At 35.2% G+C, this 21,556-nt stretch overlaps 2 protein-coding genes and 1 long non-coding RNA gene across 4 annotated transcripts in view; 2 read left to right on the forward strand and 1 right to left on the reverse strand.

Annotated features, from left to right (window-relative positions):
* LOC103505120 (nose resistant to fluoxetine protein 6) overlaps positions 1–5,984 on the forward strand; it is a gene marked incomplete at its 5' end in the record, with an annotated part of 9,696 nt that extends 3,712 nt beyond the window's left edge. Inside the window, 7 exons of the mRNA XM_008469431.3 lie at positions 473–566; positions 937–1,080; positions 1,861–2,026; positions 2,921–3,000; positions 3,592–3,687; positions 4,313–4,442; positions 4,617–5,984. Of these exons, the coding sequence (XP_008467653.2) occupies positions 473–566; positions 937–1,080; positions 1,861–2,026; positions 2,921–3,000; positions 3,592–3,687; positions 4,313–4,442; positions 4,617–5,078 (1,172 nt within the window). The remainder of the gene's footprint in view (positions 1–472; positions 567–936; positions 1,081–1,860; positions 2,027–2,920; positions 3,001–3,591; positions 3,688–4,312; positions 4,443–4,616) is intronic.
* A 1,528-nt stretch (positions 5,985–7,512) lies between these two features.
* Positions 7,513–21,556, forward strand: part of LOC103505119 (dihydrofolate reductase) — a 37,095-nt gene continuing 23,051 nt past the window's right edge. For both annotated transcript variants that reach the window (XM_008469430.3, XM_008469429.3), the window contains exons 1-5: positions 7,513–7,670; positions 7,940–8,005; positions 8,209–8,272; positions 8,516–8,625; positions 8,963–9,089. In XM_008469430.3, coding sequence (XP_008467652.1) covers positions 7,516–7,670; positions 7,940–8,005; positions 8,209–8,272; positions 8,516–8,625; positions 8,963–9,041 — 474 coding nt within the window. In that variant the 5' untranslated portion in view covers positions 7,513–7,515 and the 3' untranslated portion in view covers positions 9,042–9,089. The remainder of the gene's footprint in view (positions 7,671–7,939; positions 8,006–8,208; positions 8,273–8,515; positions 8,626–8,962; positions 9,090–21,556) is intronic.
* Positions 17,609–20,252, reverse strand: LOC113465733. The gene is made up of 2 exons (XR_003390351.1): positions 20,031–20,252; positions 17,609–17,780 (listed from the first exon to the last, which is right to left on the reverse strand). It is a non-coding gene; the product is annotated as an uncharacterized LOC113465733 (long non-coding RNA).

Below are 21,556 nucleotides of genomic sequence, written 5' to 3' on the forward strand. Positions count from 1 at the left end.
GGTTATAAAAAAAAAATACTCAATGATTGTCGAAAGAGTCAGTATTTCCAGTGTATAAGTCGACAATTATTTAATTGTCATCATCCATGTCACCAGACCATCCATCATTTGTATTTAATTTTCATATGTTTCTATTAGCTGCTTATCCAGACAAAAAAAATTTTTTTACGAGAGAACAAAAAAAAAATTTTTAACACATTAAAAAAAAAAAAAAAAAAAAAAAAAAGTTGTAACGTATGATCCGATTTGATTGTTCTTAATTTTTATGAGCTAAGTACCTAGGTACCTATTATAGGTCTTTGCTTTTCGGGTCCAATTTTTTTTTACTTTCTATTACTATTATTTATTTATTGCACTTACCATTCACTTACCTATAACGGCGATTGATTTACAGGAAAGCCAAAAACAGTAACACAAGATTAGGTATGTACGGTAACATACCTAATCTTGTGACGTCATTTTTTGCCTCCAGAAAACAAAATGCTCAGAACATTGACCGAAAGAAATTTCATGTTCCAAACTGTGAGTCAAGCAACGTTTTCGGTGGACACTTTCTTCTTCATCAGGTAAGAATCAATTTACAAAAAGGCGATTTTTTGGAGACAATAGAGAGATTTCGCATCCTTCCCATAATAATCACTATACCCAAACCCATGTCGATATAGACGCCATGTTCTTTTATCATGTTTTTAGATTTAGCAAAGCGTGCGAAAACCAAAATACGATAAGCGAACCTAGCGGACGCTCAAGTAATCAGACCTTTTATATGTTCAATGTCTTGTCTTGTCCTAATGAATACCTACGTTTGATAGGATTTGTCCATCAAACAAAACGTACGATTACTTACTTACGTTCTAACTTTCCGTGTGCGGAATCACCATTAAATTTACGATAAAACGTACCTAACTTGCAAACGGTCCTCATTTCCATTTTCAGTGGACTTCTCGTGACCTACCTCTATTTCAAAACCATGAAGAAGCAAGTCGTAGAGGAAACCACCATGAAATCCAAACAAAGGCAATCCGGACTTCAAGTAGGCGTGTTCAAGTTCTTCAAACTTCTCGGATATCGATTCATCAGGTATGTCAGTTTGCCGATCAGCCCGATGTGCCAGGTTTTTTTCCCCTTAATTTATCATGGTATCATTAAAGATATCTGGGATAAAACAACAAACAGGAAGGTAAGTAACAGGATAAAATCAACTACCTGCTTACCTTTGAAAGAAAGAAGTTAGTGTTACAAAAATTATACATAAAATATCTAGGTAAATGATAGACGGCAAGTTAGAAAGAGTAAAAAAAAAGGAAGGACGGGCCAATGAGATGTAGTTTTAATGTATAGCACATTGCATATTTAGCTCTTTGTCGAGCGTTCATACAAATAGTTCCTGAGAAGTAAAAGTATCCTAGTTCCCTAGTACTTCATTACATAGGTATGTATTGCTTGATTCATTGAATTCCCCTTATCTAGACACTTCTCCTTATTGCTCTAAGATTTTCTGCATTTTGCATTATTTCTTCACTGCAATTTTTCTAACTACCCACCTATACAATAGGTTCATCAAATAATTGAAGAAATAATGCAATGCCTAGGTTTCAATCTTCCCATTTCTCATTTTCAGACTGACCCCGGCTTACATATTTGTTCTCCTCATGGCCGAAATCAACATGAGATGGCTAAGGAACATTTCTGTTTTCGAGCCTTTGAGTCAAGACCAATACAACTGCGATGTTTACTGGTGGCGTAATGTGTTTTACATCAACAGTCTGTTCCCCATGAAAGCCTATAAAATAGGTTCATCAAATAATTGAAGAAATAATGCAATGCCTAGGTTTCAGTCTTCCCATTTCTCATTTTCAGACTGACCCCGGCTTACATCTTTGTTCTCCTCATGGCCGAAATCAACATGAGATGGCTAAGGAACATTTCTGTCTTCGAGCCTTTGAGTCAAGACCAATACAACTGCGATGTTTACTGGTGGCGTAATGTGTTTTACATCAACAGTCTGTTCCCCATGAAAGATATGGTAAGAATGAGGTTAAAACTCTTTTCTCCAGAAATTCTTAAAAGAAACAAAGGGTTCTTAAAGTGTTGATCAGCCAAACCCGAACCAGCCAGGCTAGCTGGAGGTTACAAAGGGTTTATCATGCTTCTCAGGTTCTCTCCACAAGTCCTCGTGATGGTTAACTGCGGTTCGAGACGGGCCAAGTAATTTTAGCTGGAGTCCATGCAGCTATACCACTATACACTATATCCACTATACCATGCAGCAATACCACCGGTCATTAGATCATTAGTATTACCTAGGTCAGTAAAATACTAATTATTTATTTATGTTTGTTTCAGTGTATGCTGTGGAGTTGGTACAATTTCGGTTTGGCGATTTGGCGTTTTGGTTTTTGGTCTGATTCCAAGTCACAAAGACATCTCAGGTAATGATAAAGTCGATATACTTGCTAAAGATCGAGAATTCATATCTTCTAACGTCCTTTTTACTATCAATTCCCATGACCCAAAATCTCACTACAAACATGGTCTTTGGTTTCTGTGTCCCAGTGATAATTATATTTTGTTATCTAGGTACAAAGCAACTTATCAGTGTTTGTTTCAATCTTATCAGCTTGTTCTTTTATGAATAAACACGTTAATCTTTATTACCTCCAGTCTCATCAGCAGTGTTGATCAGCCGAACCCGAACCAGCCAGGCTAGCTGGAGGTTACAAAGGGTTTATAATGCTTCTCAGGTTCTCTCCACAAGTCCTCGTGATGGTTGACTGCGGTACGAGACGGGCCAAGTAATTTTAGCTGGAGTCCATGCAGCTATACCACTATACAACAAAAATATTTATGACTAGGTCATTAGATCATTAGTATTACCTAGGTCAGTAAAATACTAATTATTTATTTATGTTTGTTTCAGTGTATGCTGTGGAGTTGGTACATGTCGAATGATACTCAGTTCTATGCCCTGGCTATCATCATTCTCCTCGTATCCGTCAAGTAAGAATCTTGCTCCTTTGACTTTCAGGACCAATATTGGTTCTTTTCCCAACAATTCCTAATGTTTAAGGAGCACCTACCTGAAATTTATTCAAATCTAGATTGCTACATACCTACTATGTATCTTCCTTGGAAGGAAGTTCTTCGCCTTCATGTGTGAGGGGACTGTGGTTCATATCTCATTAACAACATAAAATATTGGAGTCAGAAGGAATGTCATTTGCAAGATTAGGTTCAAGTTATAATACCTACCTAGTACCTACCTTTTTTTCGTACAATCCAATAGTTAGAATGGACCGTCACAAAGTTACCTATAGTCAAATAACTCATTCAACATTCAAGTACCTTTTTTTCGTACAATCCAATAGTTAGAATGGACCGTCACAAAGTTACCTATAGTCAAATAACTCATTCAACATTCAAGTAACTCCTTTATTATTGAATGCTAGAGAAGAACCAAGTAACAAATTACTCGGATATAGAACGTCCGCGGAGATGTCCCTTATAGTAGATTCCATGAATGCTAGAGAATGATTTCTCCAATAGTCCAGTCAACATCTGAACTCTCACAAACCTCTCCTTGTATTGCAGATATTTCAGAGTTGCAGCTGGCGCTGTCATTTTCTTCCTCATATCTTCCTGGGCTACCACCATCATGATTTCGTTACATTACGGATACAGAGCGAGGTAAGACTTACTTCCAGAATGTTGTCCTAATAGAGCCGTCCTCGTGAAGTCTAACACCCATATTTATGAACAAAATGCTAGCACTTAAGTTCGTGCTAAGCATAGTCTCAAGGCATTTGATTGGTCAATTTTGACTTGAGACTGATCTAAGAACGATCATTCTTGTTCATAAATATGTTTTATTGATTATCATTGTTTATGAACAGAGTTCCTCAATATTTACAAGATATCAAGAAAGTTAAAGTTAAATGTTCTGTAGTTATGTCCAAACATAGTCGACCGGCCGTCGATCGACTCGGTGAATCTATGTTGTCGAGGCAGTGTGGACGGTTCAGTCGGCCGGTTGACCTTAATAGAGCCAGCTTATAAATTCTGGAACCACTGCTTCCGTTTCTCATGGGGTCAAAAAGAATTGCTGAAATGGTTTAGTAGATTTTTCGGCTCTCTGCTCGGAATACTTGTATGTTGTATCTCGAGTGTTTATGGGTACTCGTATATTGTAATGGGGCGTTGCAATTCATAGCACTTATATTAAATATAGGTAGTGTACTTAAAAATTCAAATTTTGTAGTGTACTTAAAAGTAAATTCATTAGAATTATTTATTTGATTTATCTTTATTTCAGAATACAAGATCCGTTTGCATTCTTTGACGAGCTGTACGATAAACCATGGACCAGACTGGGTCCTTATCTCGTTGGCATGTTTGCCGGATGGTTCCTGTTGAGGAGCAAACACAAGATCAAGATGTCCACGGTAAGCCATTCCTCTGCAATTGTATTGATGGGTATACGCAGTCGTATCAATATCGTATGCCAGGAGAGCTTCTAAAGTTTGTCCCTTGAACTTAGAAGTCTTATTACTTGTATTATACCCATTGGAGGATTTTGTCACAGTTTAACGCTGGTTATTCTTGTTTATGTTTCGCAGTCCACCACAGTTCTCGGCTGGTTGCTTTCCCTCGCCACTCTCTTCTGTCTGGTGTACGGACTCCACCTCACCACACTGGAGGCATGGGGTTCTGCCCTGTACGTCTCCGTGGGGCACACTGCCTGGGGTGCCGCCCTAGCCTGGATAGTCATCGCGTGTTGTACAGGCTACGGCGGGTGTATCAACTCCGCCCTGTCCTTCCGCATGTTACAACCGCTGAGTCGGCTCACTTACTGCGCCTACCTGGTGCATCCTGTCATCATGGTTCTCACCAGTTTCCAGATGGATGGTCCCATGCACATCCACAACGCGCTCACACTCATCCTTTACTTCGGCAACGTGGTTGCTTCGTTCCTCCTATCGTTCTGTATATCTCTCACCCTGGAAGCTCCTATTGTGAGGTTGCTCAAGATCACCCTCGCACCGAAAGCTCGGCGCACGTTGAAAGAAATCAACGAATGAACGCCATGTTACCAATTTTTACCAAACTTTATTCCTGTGAGTTACCAATTTATTAGACTGCAAGTTATGTTTATGTTTTCTTACTTTCCTTGTCCTAATAGTATATCAAGTGTGCTATAGAAAATTTTTGTTTCCAGTCCAAAGTGGTGATTTGATTAGAATAAGAAGAACTATTGCTCAATTATTACGTGTCAGATGAACTTTTACAATTTTGTAAAATACAAAGTCTGTTGTAATAGGGGTGATTTTTACACCCTGCAATTGATGGAAAATTATCATAATAGAGGGAATTTTTAAATAGAAATTTTAAGAAACTATCTCTGAGGGTTTTGGGGTTTAAACGTACCTACCTTTCATGAAATGGTCAAATGACGGTATAAATCATTACCTTCATTACCTACCAATGAAAACAAAAAAGTCCAAGCTGTTGTACCTATTCTAGTTCTTCAAATAGTGGAGTTTATACTTCGGTACTTCTGTTTGGAAAGTTGTATATAATTTTAAAGTAGTGTTAAAATTAATCTAAACATTTTTGTAATCATTAAATTATGTGGATATCAATATTTATCTGTTTTTCCCTAGTGCACATTTTTTTCTCATTTTTTTTACCAATTCAGTATTCTTTCGTATTATCGTTGCATACTTTTATTTTGTCAAAAATTTCCTTTTCTTATTTTTTCCTGGGAGGGTACATGACTACCCTTCATTTGGCTCAATGTTTAGTTATAAATTAAATAATTATTATTTTGATCGAAAAAGATGAAAAAAATCTCCAGCACTTCTAATCATTACATCTCTTTCAATTTCAATTTATTTTACACAACCATTTGATTAAGTACCTATAACAATTTAGAATTAGTTCAAAAATATTGTATGTATAAATAAATGAAAATATTTGAAATAAAATGTTGTTGTGTCTACTTTTTTCTCCCATCGCAGAAGCATTTATCGTATAAATATAGGTAAACCATCGGATCATTTAATCAAGCCTGTGTATATACTACCTATACATAATATATATTATGAGCAAGGAGGTAGGTTAGACCTCCAAAAATTACCTCCCTAAATTGAATCAAATCAATGAGTTACCTACGTATCTAATTTAATTGCCTACGAAGTGCCTGTACATGTTGGAAAATCGGAGCCTTATGACCTTGGAATTTATTCCTACATTCCTGACAAGGTCGTTCAAGGAGGTCAGAAGAGATTGGATAAGTGGAGCCAAGCAATGATAGAAGAGATAAGATCCGCGAAAAAGCGCACTTATCTGGATTAATTAAATTGAAATTAATTACCTAGGTAATTCTAAATTTAAAATATTTACTTTTCTAATTTATTTCTATAGGCTATAGGTAATTAGGTCTTAGTTTCTAGAATTAAGTATTTTAGATTGAGAAATTTTATTTCAAAAATGGGTACCGACCTAAATAATACTCGAGGGATTTTTTGCGTGTGGGATTTTTCCCTCTTGATGGCTTAATGGTCAAGTCTATTTTAAGAGGAAGCTGGTTTTACTCGTACGAACTATTTGACTGGGCACTTACTCTCCAATTAATTGCTATATTAGTACTACCAGAGTAAAGCCTCTTTCGCGTCAACCTATTGTTTGCAGTTTAAGTGGGAGTACATTATTTATTTACTTATTTTCTACTCTAGGAATCGAACCCGGGATCTCCTATTTTGGAAGCTACCAATCTATCGTCACACCACAGGTCATATTCTTATTTTCTTACAACTATAACCTGAAGAGAAGCAACTATTAGGCTAATCAAATAGAACAAGACCTTTTCTATTGTACAAAATAGGCATTTTATTTTTTATGTACTTTTTTTTACAAGTCCAATATATTTTTTTTACATTTTTTTGTACTTTGAATTATAATGGCTTACATAATAAAATAGAACTATAAAATAGGTACTAGTGATGTTAATGATAACTGTAAATGTACAATATTTGAGTGGGATTTTTTTTTTTTTTATCAAGCTTTACAAGATTTAACATTTTATGTTAATCCTTCTTATTTTAAACAAGATATCTTAAAGTTTAGTCAATTTTATTGTACAATAAATTTAAACGTTGAAAAGAGATTCATCTCCAAAAGTAATACCATGTTATTTTGAGTATCAACAGGGATTTTCCATTAGGTATTTTTAAAAGTTCAAGGGTTCTTTTTTGAAGCATGTCAGATCTTTTATACAAGGTAGGTGAATTCCAAATAAGGTTGTTTCTTATGGCATTGATCTTACAATAGCTTCCTTACACAACAAATGGTGCTATCTTAACAGTAGGAAACATTACAACACATTTTCAATATTGATTGAATTATCCTTTGAAAAATGTGAGTCTTATTCAAGCCAGGCCCAAACTTCAACACTTGAATTTAGGTATTTATTTTTCAATGATTACACTGTTCTGATTTCTTTCTTGTAGGAAGGACATGGCACATTTCTCAAGAATCACAAAAAAGACTGAAAATTCAAACCGAGTCAATGCTGTGATCATGGGGCGTAAAACCTGGGATTCTATACCGGAGAAATTCAGACCATTACCAGGGAGATACAATGTTGTACTGACAAGAAATTCAGATCTTGGGTAAGAATTTTATCTAGGAAAAGCTGAGGAACAAAAATACTTTAACTGTGTTGAAATGCATTTTGACATTTGGATAAGCACAACATGATTTTTTTTTTTTTTTAAATTTGACTTCAAATTTATGAACTTTTCTGATGTTGACATTGTTTTTTTTTTCCCATCTTCAAGTGATTGTTGTTGTAAGGGCTTCAGCTGTAGCCAAATGGTAATGACAGAATAAAGAAAAGGTATCTCTTCAAGTTATTAATCTGTTTTGTTTTAATTTTCAGGTCACAGTTGACAGGTCCAAATGTAACCACAACTTCCTCTCTAGACCAAGCTATTGATCTGTTAAGGTATGTCTACTTATCTACTATGAGTCTCTATTTGTGTGAAGTAGGTTGAATGTTAAAATATTGGATAACTCATTTCCAGAAATCTTATTGACTGCTATCTTCAGAGGCCTCTCCCTTTGGGGAAAAAATATAACTATCCAGGATTTTTTTTTTTTAGCTTGCCTTGTCCTTAATAAGTTGTTTCTATTTCATTACTATTGCAGGCACAAAAAATCCAAAGGTGAAATTGAAAACGTTTGGGTGATAGGGGGATCTTCAATTTATAAGGTAAGTTTTTTAGTTAGTAGGTTTATTTCAGAACTTTTTATTCCAAAGGTCATCTTATTATAAAAATGATGTGTAGTATGGACATAATATGTCTTAGCTTAGGCAAAAGAACCTGAGTGAGGTCTACAGTTGACAGAACCACTAATGAATAGGCTTAGCACATTCCCCAAGAAGAAGGGTCTGATTTTGTTATGTACTAGAAAAAGTAATGCTTCATTCATGTTTTCTGTTCTATCATTACAGGAAAGTCTGAATTCACCGTACTGTGATAAAGTCTATGTGACTCAAATCCATCATCATTTTGACTGTGATACATTCTTCCCGAGCCTGAGTGATAAATTTCAATTGATAAAGTAAGTATGCTAAACAATGAAGAACTGAAACATTTTTTCCTTTGACTACAGCCAAATATGTGCATAAAAGTTTCAAAAGTCCCCATCATAGCTTGGTCTTCTTCTTCTTCCTATAGCCTTTTCCAATTTACTCAAACAGAGTCAGCGTTATTTAGTTAGTAGCTAATTATCTTTAAGAATATCATGAGGAAACTAATTTCAAAGAAAATGGCTAATTTTAAAATAACAGAAGAACGACAACAACCAATTGCCTACTTCTACTGAATTTGAAAAAAAAATCAAAACTGAAAGAAGGATGGATACATTAAATAATCTTTATTGATTTTGCCCATTGCAGAGATCCCAACATTCCAGATGATGTGCAAAAAGAAAATGACCTAAACTTTCAATTCAAAGTGTTCCAAAAGGTCAAATAGATTCGCCAAATTCCTTGCAGCACGATTGTTCAGAATAACTTTTCAAGAGTAAGTTAAGTGTTGTGCATGCATTGGGTCCATTGCTGAAAAGTATGGAATTGTAGCTAGAAGGTAGAAGCGAATTAAAGTATGGAAAAACTGTAGCAAAGTCCTACGTTTATCGCTTTTACTTGTAGCTAAAACTCTATATCTTTTAGGAATTAGCCCCTAAACCTCATTCCTTGAACGTATGGAATCATAAAAATTACAATTTTAGAGTTACAGTAATACTAACTTATATGTGTGGACGTTACAACAATAATAATTTACCCATGTAAACTATTGTTATGTTAACTTTACACTTGTAAATTTCATTATTCCATACTTCGATTGAATGAGGCCCAGATCGTGAATTCGTTAAATTGTAAGCTCATATCAGTTTAATATTGAACTCGCCAGACGGCATTGATACAAGAAAAAGTATTGTGTATGAAAATAAGAGAGGTCTCATTAATAAAACTGCTTATCGAGACATTTTAGCCATAGCCAACATTGATAGTATGAATAAGATAATAGAAAGTAAAAAAAGTCGAGTTCCCATGTAACATCTCTCAAGTTATTCCGAAAGCATCTATGTAAATTTTCATTTTGACCAGCACAGCATATTTTCATTTTCCAGCGATAGTATGAATAAGAAAATAGAAAGTAAAAAAAGTTGAGTTCCCATGTAACATCTCTCAAGTTATTCCGAAAGCATCTATGTAAATTTTCATTTTGACCAGCACAGCATATTTTCATTTTCCAGCCTCATTGTTCATTTATAAACAGGAACCCCCCCCCCCTAAATTTCATATAGGCTCATTTTAATTTCAATCATGAGACACGAGTTTTGTTAATTTTTACTTGCACAATGTACACACATTGGCGGGATTTACACTTTTCTATTTGCACAAGAATTAGAAAGGATTGGAGTTTTGAAATGTGCTGTAACCTTGGAAACAAAGTGTGATTTTTCCCTTCCTTGAATGCAGTATCGAGAGGAAGGTATTGTTTGTCTAAGAAAATTCATTGTTTTTTTTCCTCCAAAAAAGGAGGAAAAGTTTAATGTTAGAGGGGACGAGTTCAAATTTGTTAGGAGTGATGTTTGCGTTTTCCCCTCTTTGAGCATTTACGAGCTTCCATCTACAGCTCAGTTATGTTGCGTGTTTTCACTTGTGTTGAGGTTATGTTATAGTTTACTTGATGGCTTAATGGTCAAGTCTATTTTAAGAGGAAGCTGGTTTTACTCGTACGAACTATTTGACTGGGCACTTACTCTCCAATTAATTGCTATATTAGTACTACCAGAGTAAAGCCTCTTTCGCGTCAACCTATTGTTTGCAGTTTAAGTGGGAGTACATTATTTATTTACTTATTTTCTACTCTAGGAATCGAACCCGGGATCTCCTATTTTGGAAGCTACCAATCTATCGTCACACCACAGGTCATATTCTTATTTTCTTACAACTATAACCTGAAGAGAAGCAACTATTAGGCTAATCAAATAGAACAAGACCTTTTCTATTGTACAAAATAGGCATTTTATTTTTTATGTACTTTTTTTTACAAGTCCAATATATTTTTTTTACATTTTTTTGTACTTTGAATTATAATGGCTTACATAATAAAATAGAACTATAAAATAGGTACTAGTGATGTTAATGATAACTGTAAATGTACAATATTTGAGTGGGATTTTTTTTTTTTTTATCAAGCTTTACAAGATTTAACATTTTATGTTAATCCTTCTTATTTTAAACAAGATATCTTAAAGTTTAGTCAATTTTATTGTACAATAAATTTAAACGTTGAAAAGAGATTCATCTCCAAAAGTAATACCATGTTATTTTGAGTATCAACAGGGATTTTCCATTAGGTATTTTTAAAAGTTCAAGGGTTCTTTTTTGAAGCATGTCAGATCTTTTATACAAGGTAGGTGAATTCCAAATAAGGTTGTTTCTTATGGCATTGATCTTACAATAGCTTCCTTACACAACAAATGGTGCTATCTTAACAGTAGGAAACATTACAACACATTAGCGGTAAACGCCACCATTTCCGGGTCTCAATCCTAATAGCTGTCAGTTCGACCCCAGCCAAGGAATACACTGAGAAAAAAACTAGGGTGCTGAAAGCCCACTCGAGTGACTGGGATCTGGAACTCTAATACCGAATTCTAAATTTGGGAGCTTGACACTTTAAAGTGAATTCCGTTTTAGACTTCTGCAACCCTGTGTCACTCGATTGAGCTTCTAGTCCCCTAGTTTTTTTCTCATTGCGGAATTTATCCTCACATGTTTGAGAATTTGACCACAGATGAGAGTTCCCTAGGGTGTTAGGCTGTGGGAAACGCCTTTGGCAATCAACCTCACTTAGGTTCCCTACTAATGCACAGCATATTCATTAACATACTGTTGCGTGTCGACTATAACACTCGTATAACCCGGGGTAGGCGCTGGTAAGTTGTTATAACTAGGTGACGTCATAGATTGAGGAATTCTGTGCCCCAGTGATATATTTTGTTATCTAGGTAAATAGCAACTTATCAGTGTTTGTTTCAATCTTATCAGCTTGTTCTTTTATGAATAAACACGTTAATCTTTATTACCTCCAGTCTCATCAGCAAAGGAATCCTGTGATTTGTGAACTATCGGCAGAAAGATGAACGACATCTCACTCAATCTTGTGGTTGCTTTTTGCTTATCCCATGGTATTGGACACAAAGGAACTATCCCATGGACCCTCAGGTAAATGGCTAATACATAATTACAACTTTGTTTCCACTCCATCTGTAAGTGTTATGCTCAAGCATGTCACAATTTTAATTTTCATCATAAGTAGGTAGGTACAGTACTGTGTATATGGAGAGCCTCTTTCCTTGTTTGAAACTTGTAATGTACATAGGTACCTAGGTATCCAAGTTACTGCCACAATTGGGTAGGTATGAAAAGCCTACTGTCAATATTGATGCCATTTGTTTTGTGACCAAGAAGAGGTAGAAGAACAGCAGGCTTCTAGAGCGAAGAAACCAAAACGGAAATGAATTCCCGAAACTCCAATCTTAGGAATAAATTGCGGGAAATGACCGTCCCACAGAACTGGAGGGTCAAATCTGTACCATGATGGATCAAAGTTGGTATTATAATGTGATAAATTTGGAATAAATGTGGATAAAATCTGGGTAATTGTTCAAAAGTCACGTCAATGGAAAATTTGTACAAAAGGAGCTGTCAGAAATGAGAAGTGACCAGTGTTATTATAGGGTTAGGTTAAACACAAAAAGGGTTAGGTTAAACACAGATAATGACGAGACACGTCAGATTTTTGACAGAACGAAAGTGGGTTGAAATGTTGCAAACCATTTTTACATAATTTCTTTTGATAGAATTCTGTCTGATTCTTTTTTTTTACCTAAATTCCCTTTTTCTTTTGAAACCATCCTTGAAATTATTTTCGTTTAACTTGTTTTTTCATCAATATTATTGTATTTTTTGTTATAAGCTTTATTCTCTGCTAGGCATTTTGATGTTACATATTTGATAATATTAAATAGATGTACCTACACAAATATTTGTAATATTTTGCATTAGATGTAAGTTTGTGGTTTTGTTTTGTTTTTTTGTTTTTTTTTTTTTTTTTTTTTTTTATTTTTTTGTTTAGATGTGAGTTTTGGGTTTTTTTTTTTTTTTTTTTTTTTTTTTTTTTTTTTTTTTTTTACTTTCTGGGAGTCGAACACGAGACCTTGGACTGCGATCTCGTGGACTTTACCATTCATCAGGTCGCTTAATTTTTTGCAGAGAGGTTCGATTTAGGTTAGGACTTTAGGACGTAAATCAAAAGTATCCTTTGGGCAGAGTTTCGAGAAAGCTACGAACCTTACTTTGCTTGAATTACGGCCAAAATTTTGAAAAAGCTCAAGGTTCGCGTTTTTACTTTCTTTTAAGTTTAGATTTTTGTCTAAAGTCTAAGAGAGAGGTTGGTTTATTGATGTGGATCAAAAATCAAAAGCTTAAAGAGTGGTCTTCGGCCTAGGTTTGAAAAATGTCCTGTGGGATTTTTTTTCTTCGCGGGAAATTTAATTTTTCCCCTCAACTCAATTCTGCCCTTCCATCTCAATGTGGACGCATATTGTGTTATCTTTAACCCTCTTTCACACGACACGCTGAAATGACCCATTTAAAAAAAAAAATCTTTTACACTGGATCATTTAAATTGATCTTTTTGTAGCTTTGAGTATCAAAATTATTTAAAAATGTCTAATCCTCAAAAAATACAAAAAATTCCTGCTCATTTCGAGTTGAAAGAGATTTTTAAAACTCCAGCTTTTTTTAAACACATGTTTGTTACTCGTGTGAAAGAGCCCTACACCCCAAACTCGTTTGTTTACATTTCTTATCAGTAATCAGCTGTTATCATCCAGTTTTAGGGAAACTGGAAAAACTTTTGCCTTGCGAGAAAACAGAAAAATCGATCGAAAGTTTGACACTTTGGTTGTATTCAATTTGTAGGTAATGTTTTTATTATTGTTTACTCTAGTGACAAATTAAAAAGTTCAATTAGCTTTTACTTTTCAATATTCAGCTTACTATCAAAGTTTTAAATCTACAAGAAGTGCCAAAGCTTTTCAGTCTGTGTTCTGACAGTTTGCCGTTTTTAAAGCCGTGCATGTGTTTCGTGACACAAGTGGCTGGGAAAAGTTATCACCCCTTGCAGAAACACCTTATTGTAAGTAGCACAAAGTTTATTTATTTATCTTGAAGTTTCCTTGATTCTACTATGTTTCTTTGAATCATGAGTCATTGATATCAATATCATGATTTTAGACTACAATCCCTTGATTACAGTAATTTTTGGTATTTACCCTACGATATGAATCGAGTATTTCAGTATAGCACCATAAAAGGTCATTGATATCAATATCATGAAGATTTTAGACTACAATCCCTTGATTACAGTAATTTTTGGTATTTACCCTACGATATGAATCGAGTATTTCAGTATAGCACCATAAAAGTACGTTTCCTTGATTCTACTATGTTTCTTTGAATCATGAGTCATTGATATCAATATCATGAAGATTTTAGACTACAATCCCTTGATTACAGTAATATTTGGTATTTACCCTACGATATGAATCGAGTATTTCAGTATAGCACCATAAAAGAGGGAAGCAGGGATGGATTGAAACTGATCAAAGAAAGTGCTGAAGCTTTCAGTCAGTGATAAAGTGGTCAATATCATCAGACTGCTTGTCAATAAGTGCTGCAGACAAAGTGTTTTATTTAAAGAGGAGATTGAAAATGATAAATGAAAGTCCTATTCTTAACAACTAGAATTGGACACAAATATTGAGTGACTGGCTGATTAAATAATTAACAACTTTTCATCAAGTTAGTACTTTAAGTTGTTTGTTGGTTTTTGTGATTGTTTATGTTCAAAATAATGTCACTCTTATGCAGTCTATTGATGATTATCTCTCGTACCTATCATAAATACCCTCAAATGTCCATCAACAAGTTTACATTGAGAAATAGGTATGTTTGTTGCATTCCTAAATAAAATGTACATATAAGTCCATGACCATCTTGGTGTGAACAGACCAAAGCAGGCAACATGTACAATCGGGGTCGCAAGTGACATTATACCCACTCAATATGAAAGATCTCCCCGTGTTTTTATCTAAGGTATGGTCTGATTAAAACTGTCTAATGTAGAAAAGAAAACCATATGGTAATTAGTAAGTACTAATGGAGTCATAACACTATTGTGCAACTTTTCTTTGGTACCTCCAGAGAATATGTGTACTTCAGTAAAATTGGTAGATAGGTATGGATAGGTTAAAGTACCTACATAGAAAAAGTATGTACAAAAATGTAGTGATGTAGTGATGCACCTAGGTGTCCTTGGTACAATAAAATGTAGCTTGTATTGATAGCATACTTACCTATTTTTTAAGTATGTGGGTATATATTCTCAATAATTAAATCCAAGGTTTATAATTTATCTGATCATGATGTACCCAATTAGACATCTACATAATTACTTACTTACTTTGAAGATAGGATTCTTGAGTGTTTTTTTTTTTTTTTTTTTTTTTAATTTTTGGGGAGGGAGAAGAAAACTGAAAGTCCTATTCTTAACAACTAGAATTGGACACAAATATTGAGTGACTGGCTGATTAATTAATTAACAACTTTTCATCAAGTAGGTACTTTGAGTTGTTTGTTGGTTTTTGTGATTGTTTAATATGTTCAAAATAATGTCACTCTTATGCAGTCTATTGATGATTATCTCTCGTACCTATCGTAAATACCCTCAAATGTCCATCAACAAGTTTACATTGAGAAATAGGTGTGTTTGTTGCATTCCTAAATAAAATGTACATATAAGTCCATGACCATCTTGGTGTGAACAGACCAAAGCAGGCAACATGTACAATCGGGGTCGCAAGTGACATTATACCTACTTAATATGAAAGATCTCCCTGTGTTTTTATCTAAGGTATGGTCTGATCAAAACTGTCTAATGTAGAAAAGAAAACCATATGATAATTAGTAAGTACTAAGTAATGGAGTCATAACACTATTTAAGTGTGACTTTTCTCTGGTACCTCCAGAGAATATGTGTACTTCAGTAAAATTGGTAGATAGGTATGGATAGGTTAAAGTACCTACATAGAAAAAATATGTACAAAAACGTAGTGGTGTAGTGATGCACCTGGGTGTCCTTGGTACAATAAAATGTAGCTTGTATTGATAGCATACCTATTATTTAAGTATGTGGGTATTTGTTCTCAATAATTAAATCCAAGGTTTATGATTTATCTGATCATGATGTACCCAATTAGACATCTACATAATTACTTACTTACTTTGAAGATAGGATTCTTGAGTGATCTTTTTTTTTTTTTTATCAATGTCTTGGTAGGTACTGAGAGTAAACCTGTTTGTCGTAAATAACTGATTACATATAGTGTAGGTACCTATAATGATTAATGGATTAATGACAGATTCTGTTGGATTAACAGGTTAGGAATTTAAATGAGTTAAATGTAAAATGACTACTTACCTAATTAGATAGGTACCTACCTACTACATATTAGCTTCAGTATATTTATTTACTTTATCCCTTTCCTTGTAGGTTTCTTTCTCTCCCTCTTTGCTTTTTTTTATTTTTCTCCCTCCCTCTCTCTGTTGCCTTCTCCTCTGTTTCCCCTATCTCTCTCCCTCTCCCCCTCTCTCTCTATCACCGTTCATCCCCTCTTTCCCCTCCCTGTGTCAAATTTCAAGGTCAAATAAAAGAGAAAAAATGGGAAAAATATGAAATAATTATTGTAGGTAGTAGGTACCTATACCTACCTCCCTAATATGTACATATTTAATTTTTAAAATATTAACATCTCAATACTCTCTCTTTCTCAAAAACATAATAATAACAAATAATATAAAAAAAAATACTTAGGTTAGGTAGATAAACAACTTACCTGTGGCTTAGTTTAAAAGAAGAAGAAGAAGAGGAAGGAAAAAAAAAAAAAAAAAAAAAAAAAAAAAAAAAAAAAAAAAAAAAAAAAAAACAAAAAAAAAAACAAATTGCATACCTGCTATGCATCATAAATATTGGAGTTATTGCATGCACAAATTGCAACAATGTTACAATCGTTACATCAACACATTACATTAATGAGCTTTCTAAGTACGTCATACCCTCCCTTATACATACTTAGATGTTCATGTTAATAATGTTAATATCCATTAGTGAGGAAATACCTATAATGTAGTTAGAACATAGGTTCATGTACAAGGGCAAAGGGTAGGTAATACTTGTATTAGGGTAATATAATACATGTACCTATCTACAAGGTAAATGGTGATACAAGGGTACCAAGTAAAGGGTAATACAGAGGTAATTTAATATTACATGCACATCCTTTGGGGTTAGTTTTACGACTACTCCATAACAGTTATGTTTAAACATTATAAAACATATCTAAGTACTGAGTCCTTTACATAATTCATCTGAATTACCTCTGTGTCTTGGGTGGCGCAATAATTTGTTTGATCCCAATAATGGTAGCAATAAACACTAAACTTATAAAACTTCATGTTGATAAATACACATGTTAGACATGCGAAGGCAAGAAATCACCTGATATCAATGTTCCTAACTTTCTTTGAGTTTCTAGAAAGCAGGCCCTAGAAAAATCTGGCAAATGGTTATTTTTGTGCCCAGTTGTGATAACCAAGTTGATAAAACAGGACCTTTTGTTGTCTACACATTTAAAACTGGGTTGTTATCTAGCCAAAGGGATAAAAGCTATAAAAAGCATTTGAAACTGTTCGACGTTATTTTTGTTTTGCCATTTATTTAATAAGGATTTTTTTTTACTAAGAATACTGAGCCGTTTCATTTAATTATTTTTAAACCGAGTTTAAACCGGTGGTAGGTAATAATTTAAATAACTCAGGTAATTAATTTTATTAATCATGCCCATTTTCATTGGTGTTGCCCATTAAACAATAAAACAATCACAATAAAAACTACTTCTTGACGTGCATTTCAGTATTTAAAAGGATAAGAACAATAAGTATAATTTTAAAGTAATTAAAGTACCTATTTAACTATGTGATATTAGTTTTAACAAAAGTAATCGATGAACCTCGTTCTTTTTAATTTGTTTTAAAAGTCTGAACACTAGTTTGAGCAAACCAAGACATTGCGTACCTACTGTGATTTAAAGGAAAAATAGCCTTCATTTTCGTCTCTTCAGGCGAAGTATTTAATGTTTGTGTGTTAAATTGTGTGAAACTGGTGAACACTAGAAGACCATGTCGAAGAATGCTAACAAACGGTTCTACCGTGTTGGTAGCAGCAATGATATGTCCTGGTTCAGAAATCAAGCATCGAATAGTCATCAGAACAGATGGGTGTTTGAGTCTGCCTGGGAAGTCGCCACAAAGGGTAATACAGAGGTAAAGGGTTATTCAAGGGTAATTTAATATTACATGCACATCCTTTGGGGTTAGTTTTACGACTACTCCGTAACAGTTATGTTTAAACATTATAAAACATATCTAAGTACTGAGTCCTTTACATAATTCATCTGAATTACCTCTGTGTCTTGGGTGGCGTAGTGGTCAAGGCACTCGTCTGATAAACAGGAGGGTGTGGGTTCAATCCTAGCCGAGGCATGAAATTTTATCCTCATTGAATTACGAAATTAACGAAGTAGGTACCTACCTAAAACTTATTAGAGGTCTAATGGTTAGGTGGTAGAAAATGACCCAGTCAACTATGACTGAAACCTCTACTTGAGACTGGTTGTCTGTGTTGTAGCATGTCCATCCCATATTCTTGCCTCAAATCCACAAAAAAAAGTACTAGTCAGCGTATCCATGCCTATCCAAGAACGGAAAAGTATGGTTAAAAAATTTCCGCCCTGGCCGGGATTCGAACCCAACACCTCCGAGTTGAAAGTCAGTAACTCTTGACCACTCTGCCACAGATATGTGCATAGTGCATACATCCTAAGCATGAATTTTGTAGGCTTGCTTGAATTATGTAGCTTTGTAGGTTGGTTACGTAATTTAGTACTGGGCATATTGACGTGTGTTGTACGTGTTATGACCCTCCAATCGATTCCTAATTAAATGGCATAAGTTAGATATATACATACTACATACATAGACGATACTTTACATAATAACATAAATGGATAAATAAGTAGATACGTACATGAAGGAGCCTACACACGACAAGGGAGAAAGAGAATCTGTAAAATTTATCGACGGACTCCTTTAACGACCAAGTTTTCAGAATTCATTTATGGACTTGTGGACTTATCGTGCGTAGACAGCATCATTTTAGTCATCAAATTCATTTGAGATGGGGACAATGCACTGCTTAAGTGAGGACTTCAAATTGGACACAGAAATTGCGTGACTGGCTAGTAAATTAAAAAAATTACCAGCTTAAATTTAACTCTCTTCATTGTTCTATGCCGGAATAACGTCATACGTGGTCACAGGATTACCCAGTTAGCTTAGTTGGTAGCGCCTCTGCCTTTTAAGCGCCAGGCCGCAGATTCGATTTCCGCCCGGGGCGCCCGGAGCGGACTTTATCCTAAAGAGTGGTTCGTTCTCGAAACGGCTGGTTTACTCCTATCCTGTCTTCCTTCTCTCTTCGTTTTCGTACGATAAGGCCTCCGCTGTTACAGCTCCCTCTATCAGACCTCTTTTTTTATTTTTATTTAAAAATAAAGGAGAGTATTAGCGTCAATTGGACTTCTCGTGTGTAAGGGACTTTAAAAAAGTTCAAGCTAGGTGGTACCTACCTATACCTATCTAACTTTATTGACGTATTCCCATCTTATGATCCCTGTCACAATTCACAACCTACTTATTATTCTGATGTGTCTTTGCAACTTTGTAACATAAACTTAGCTCGGACCAGTCTTCGCCGAAAAGGGGACGAAAAAAGAAGAAGAAGAAGAAGAAGAAGAAGAAGAAGAAGAAAAAAAAAAAATTGGGCGACTTAGGGTTTATGACCGGGTCCACAAAGTGAGTTTAAACTCCGTTCTAGGCTATGCTGAAAGTAAGCTATTTATCTCAGATTTTCGAGTGGTTATCAGAGCATTGCAAGTAGGCTGTATCTTGGGGACCAAGGACCATCTTGGTAACTTGGTATAGAATTTCATCTCATTATACATAATATGTAATATTTCTTGTGTAAGAGGAAGGGTTACTTTCTGGTCTTCTCGTGTTGACCCAGCACCTAAATGGGACGTATTGTGTCTCTTCTCGCCCATCTGATGAGGGTAAGCTAGAGGACCGGTATGCTATGAAAAAGACCCGTAGAGTTCAATGTAGGAGATTTGAGGGACATACCACTGGATGAGCATGCTATGACACAGACCCCTAAAGTAGCAGATTCTACCGTCAGTCAAAACAAAGCTCCCCTTCACTTAGAGGGAACTGTGATTTCAAAGGAAAAATAGTCTTCATTTTCGTCTCTTCAGGCGAAGTATTTTATGTTTGTGTGTTAAATTGTGTGAAACTGGTGAACACTAGAAGACCATGTCGAAGAATGCTAACAAACGGTTCTACCGTGTTGGCAGCAGCAATGATATGTCCTGGTTCAGAAATCAAGCATCGAATAGTCATCAGAACAGATGGGTGTTTGAGTCTGCCTGGGAAGTCGCCATCTCTAGAGCCTTCGCCTCAAAATCAGTAGGAAATTAGAAATATGATGAGAGGAAATACATGTCTATGTACAATTTTGTACATAAATACCTAGGTATGTACTTTTCTTTCTTCGATGAACGGAGTTGGTAGTTCCAACTTGATAAGTTTCGATTTCCTTGTCTCTCTATCCAGCAACACCAATTCCCGAAACTGCTGAAAGAAGAAAGATTTTTTTTCAAGAACAACTTACAACGATAAAAGAAAGAAAGGAAGACAGAAAGAAAGAAAGACAGAAAGAAAAATAGATAGAAAGACAGAAAGAAAAATAGAAAGAAAGATAAGAAGGAAGAAAGAAAGAAAGAAAGAAAGAAAGACAGAAAGTAAGATAGAAAGACAGAAAGAAAGAAAGACAGATAGAAAGAAAGAAAGAAAGAAAGATAGAAAAAAAAAGAAAGACAGAAAGAAAGATAAAAAGAAAGACAGAAAGAAAGATAGAGAGAAAGAAAGAGAGAGAGAGAGAGAGAGAGAGAGAGAGAGAGAGAGAAAGAAAGAGAGAGAGAGCACATCAGGCACACGCAAAACACCTCACCAATTTCGTTTTCGCCTGTTGCTCTTTCGCTCTCCAATCGATGTGACGAGGTCAGAATGACGTCATCATACGACCTAGTTTGACGTCATGTCTCTCTCTTTCTCTCCCCGTTAGTGTGTATGTCTGTATGTGTAATATGTGTATGTGTATCCACAGCTCTATCTTTTCCTCTATTTTTTCAACTTTTACATCTCTTTTTCTGTCTCTCTTTCTTTCTCTATCTCTCTCTTTCTTTTTGACTCTTTGTCACTCTCTCTGTCTCTCTTTCCCTCTCTCTTTTTGTCTCTTTGTCACTCTCTCTCTCTCTCTCTCTCTCTCTCTCTCTCTCTCTCTCTCTCTCTCTCTCTCTCCCTGGATGAGGACCATTCCCCCATTAAAAGTTAGAAATGTAGCTTAGGAAAACTAAACATAGTAAAATTTTAAATTATTAAATAAAGCATATATTATAATCAATCAATCTCTCTTTTTTGTCTCTGTTTGTGCAACCCTCTCTCCTCTCTTTTCTACCCTCCCCCTCATCCTCTCATCGTTCTTTTCCCTATTTTTCACTATTCCCCTCTCCTCCTCCACCTGTCTCTGTTTCCTTGCCACTTTCTCTTTCCTCCCTATTGTCTCTGTCTCTCGTGTCTCTCCTTTTCTTCACTCTCTACTCTTTCTCTCCCTCCCCTTCCCTTCCCCACCCTTCTCTCTCTCTCTCTTTTCCTTCCCTTTCCCTCCCACCCCTCTTC

The sequence above is a fragment of the Diaphorina citri genome, unplaced genomic scaffold, assembly GCF_000475195.1.
Source record: "Diaphorina citri unplaced genomic scaffold, Diaci psyllid genome assembly version 1.1 scaffold152, whole genome shotgun sequence".
In the NCBI taxonomy this organism is placed as follows: domain Eukaryota; kingdom Metazoa; phylum Arthropoda; class Insecta; order Hemiptera; family Psyllidae; genus Diaphorina; species Diaphorina citri.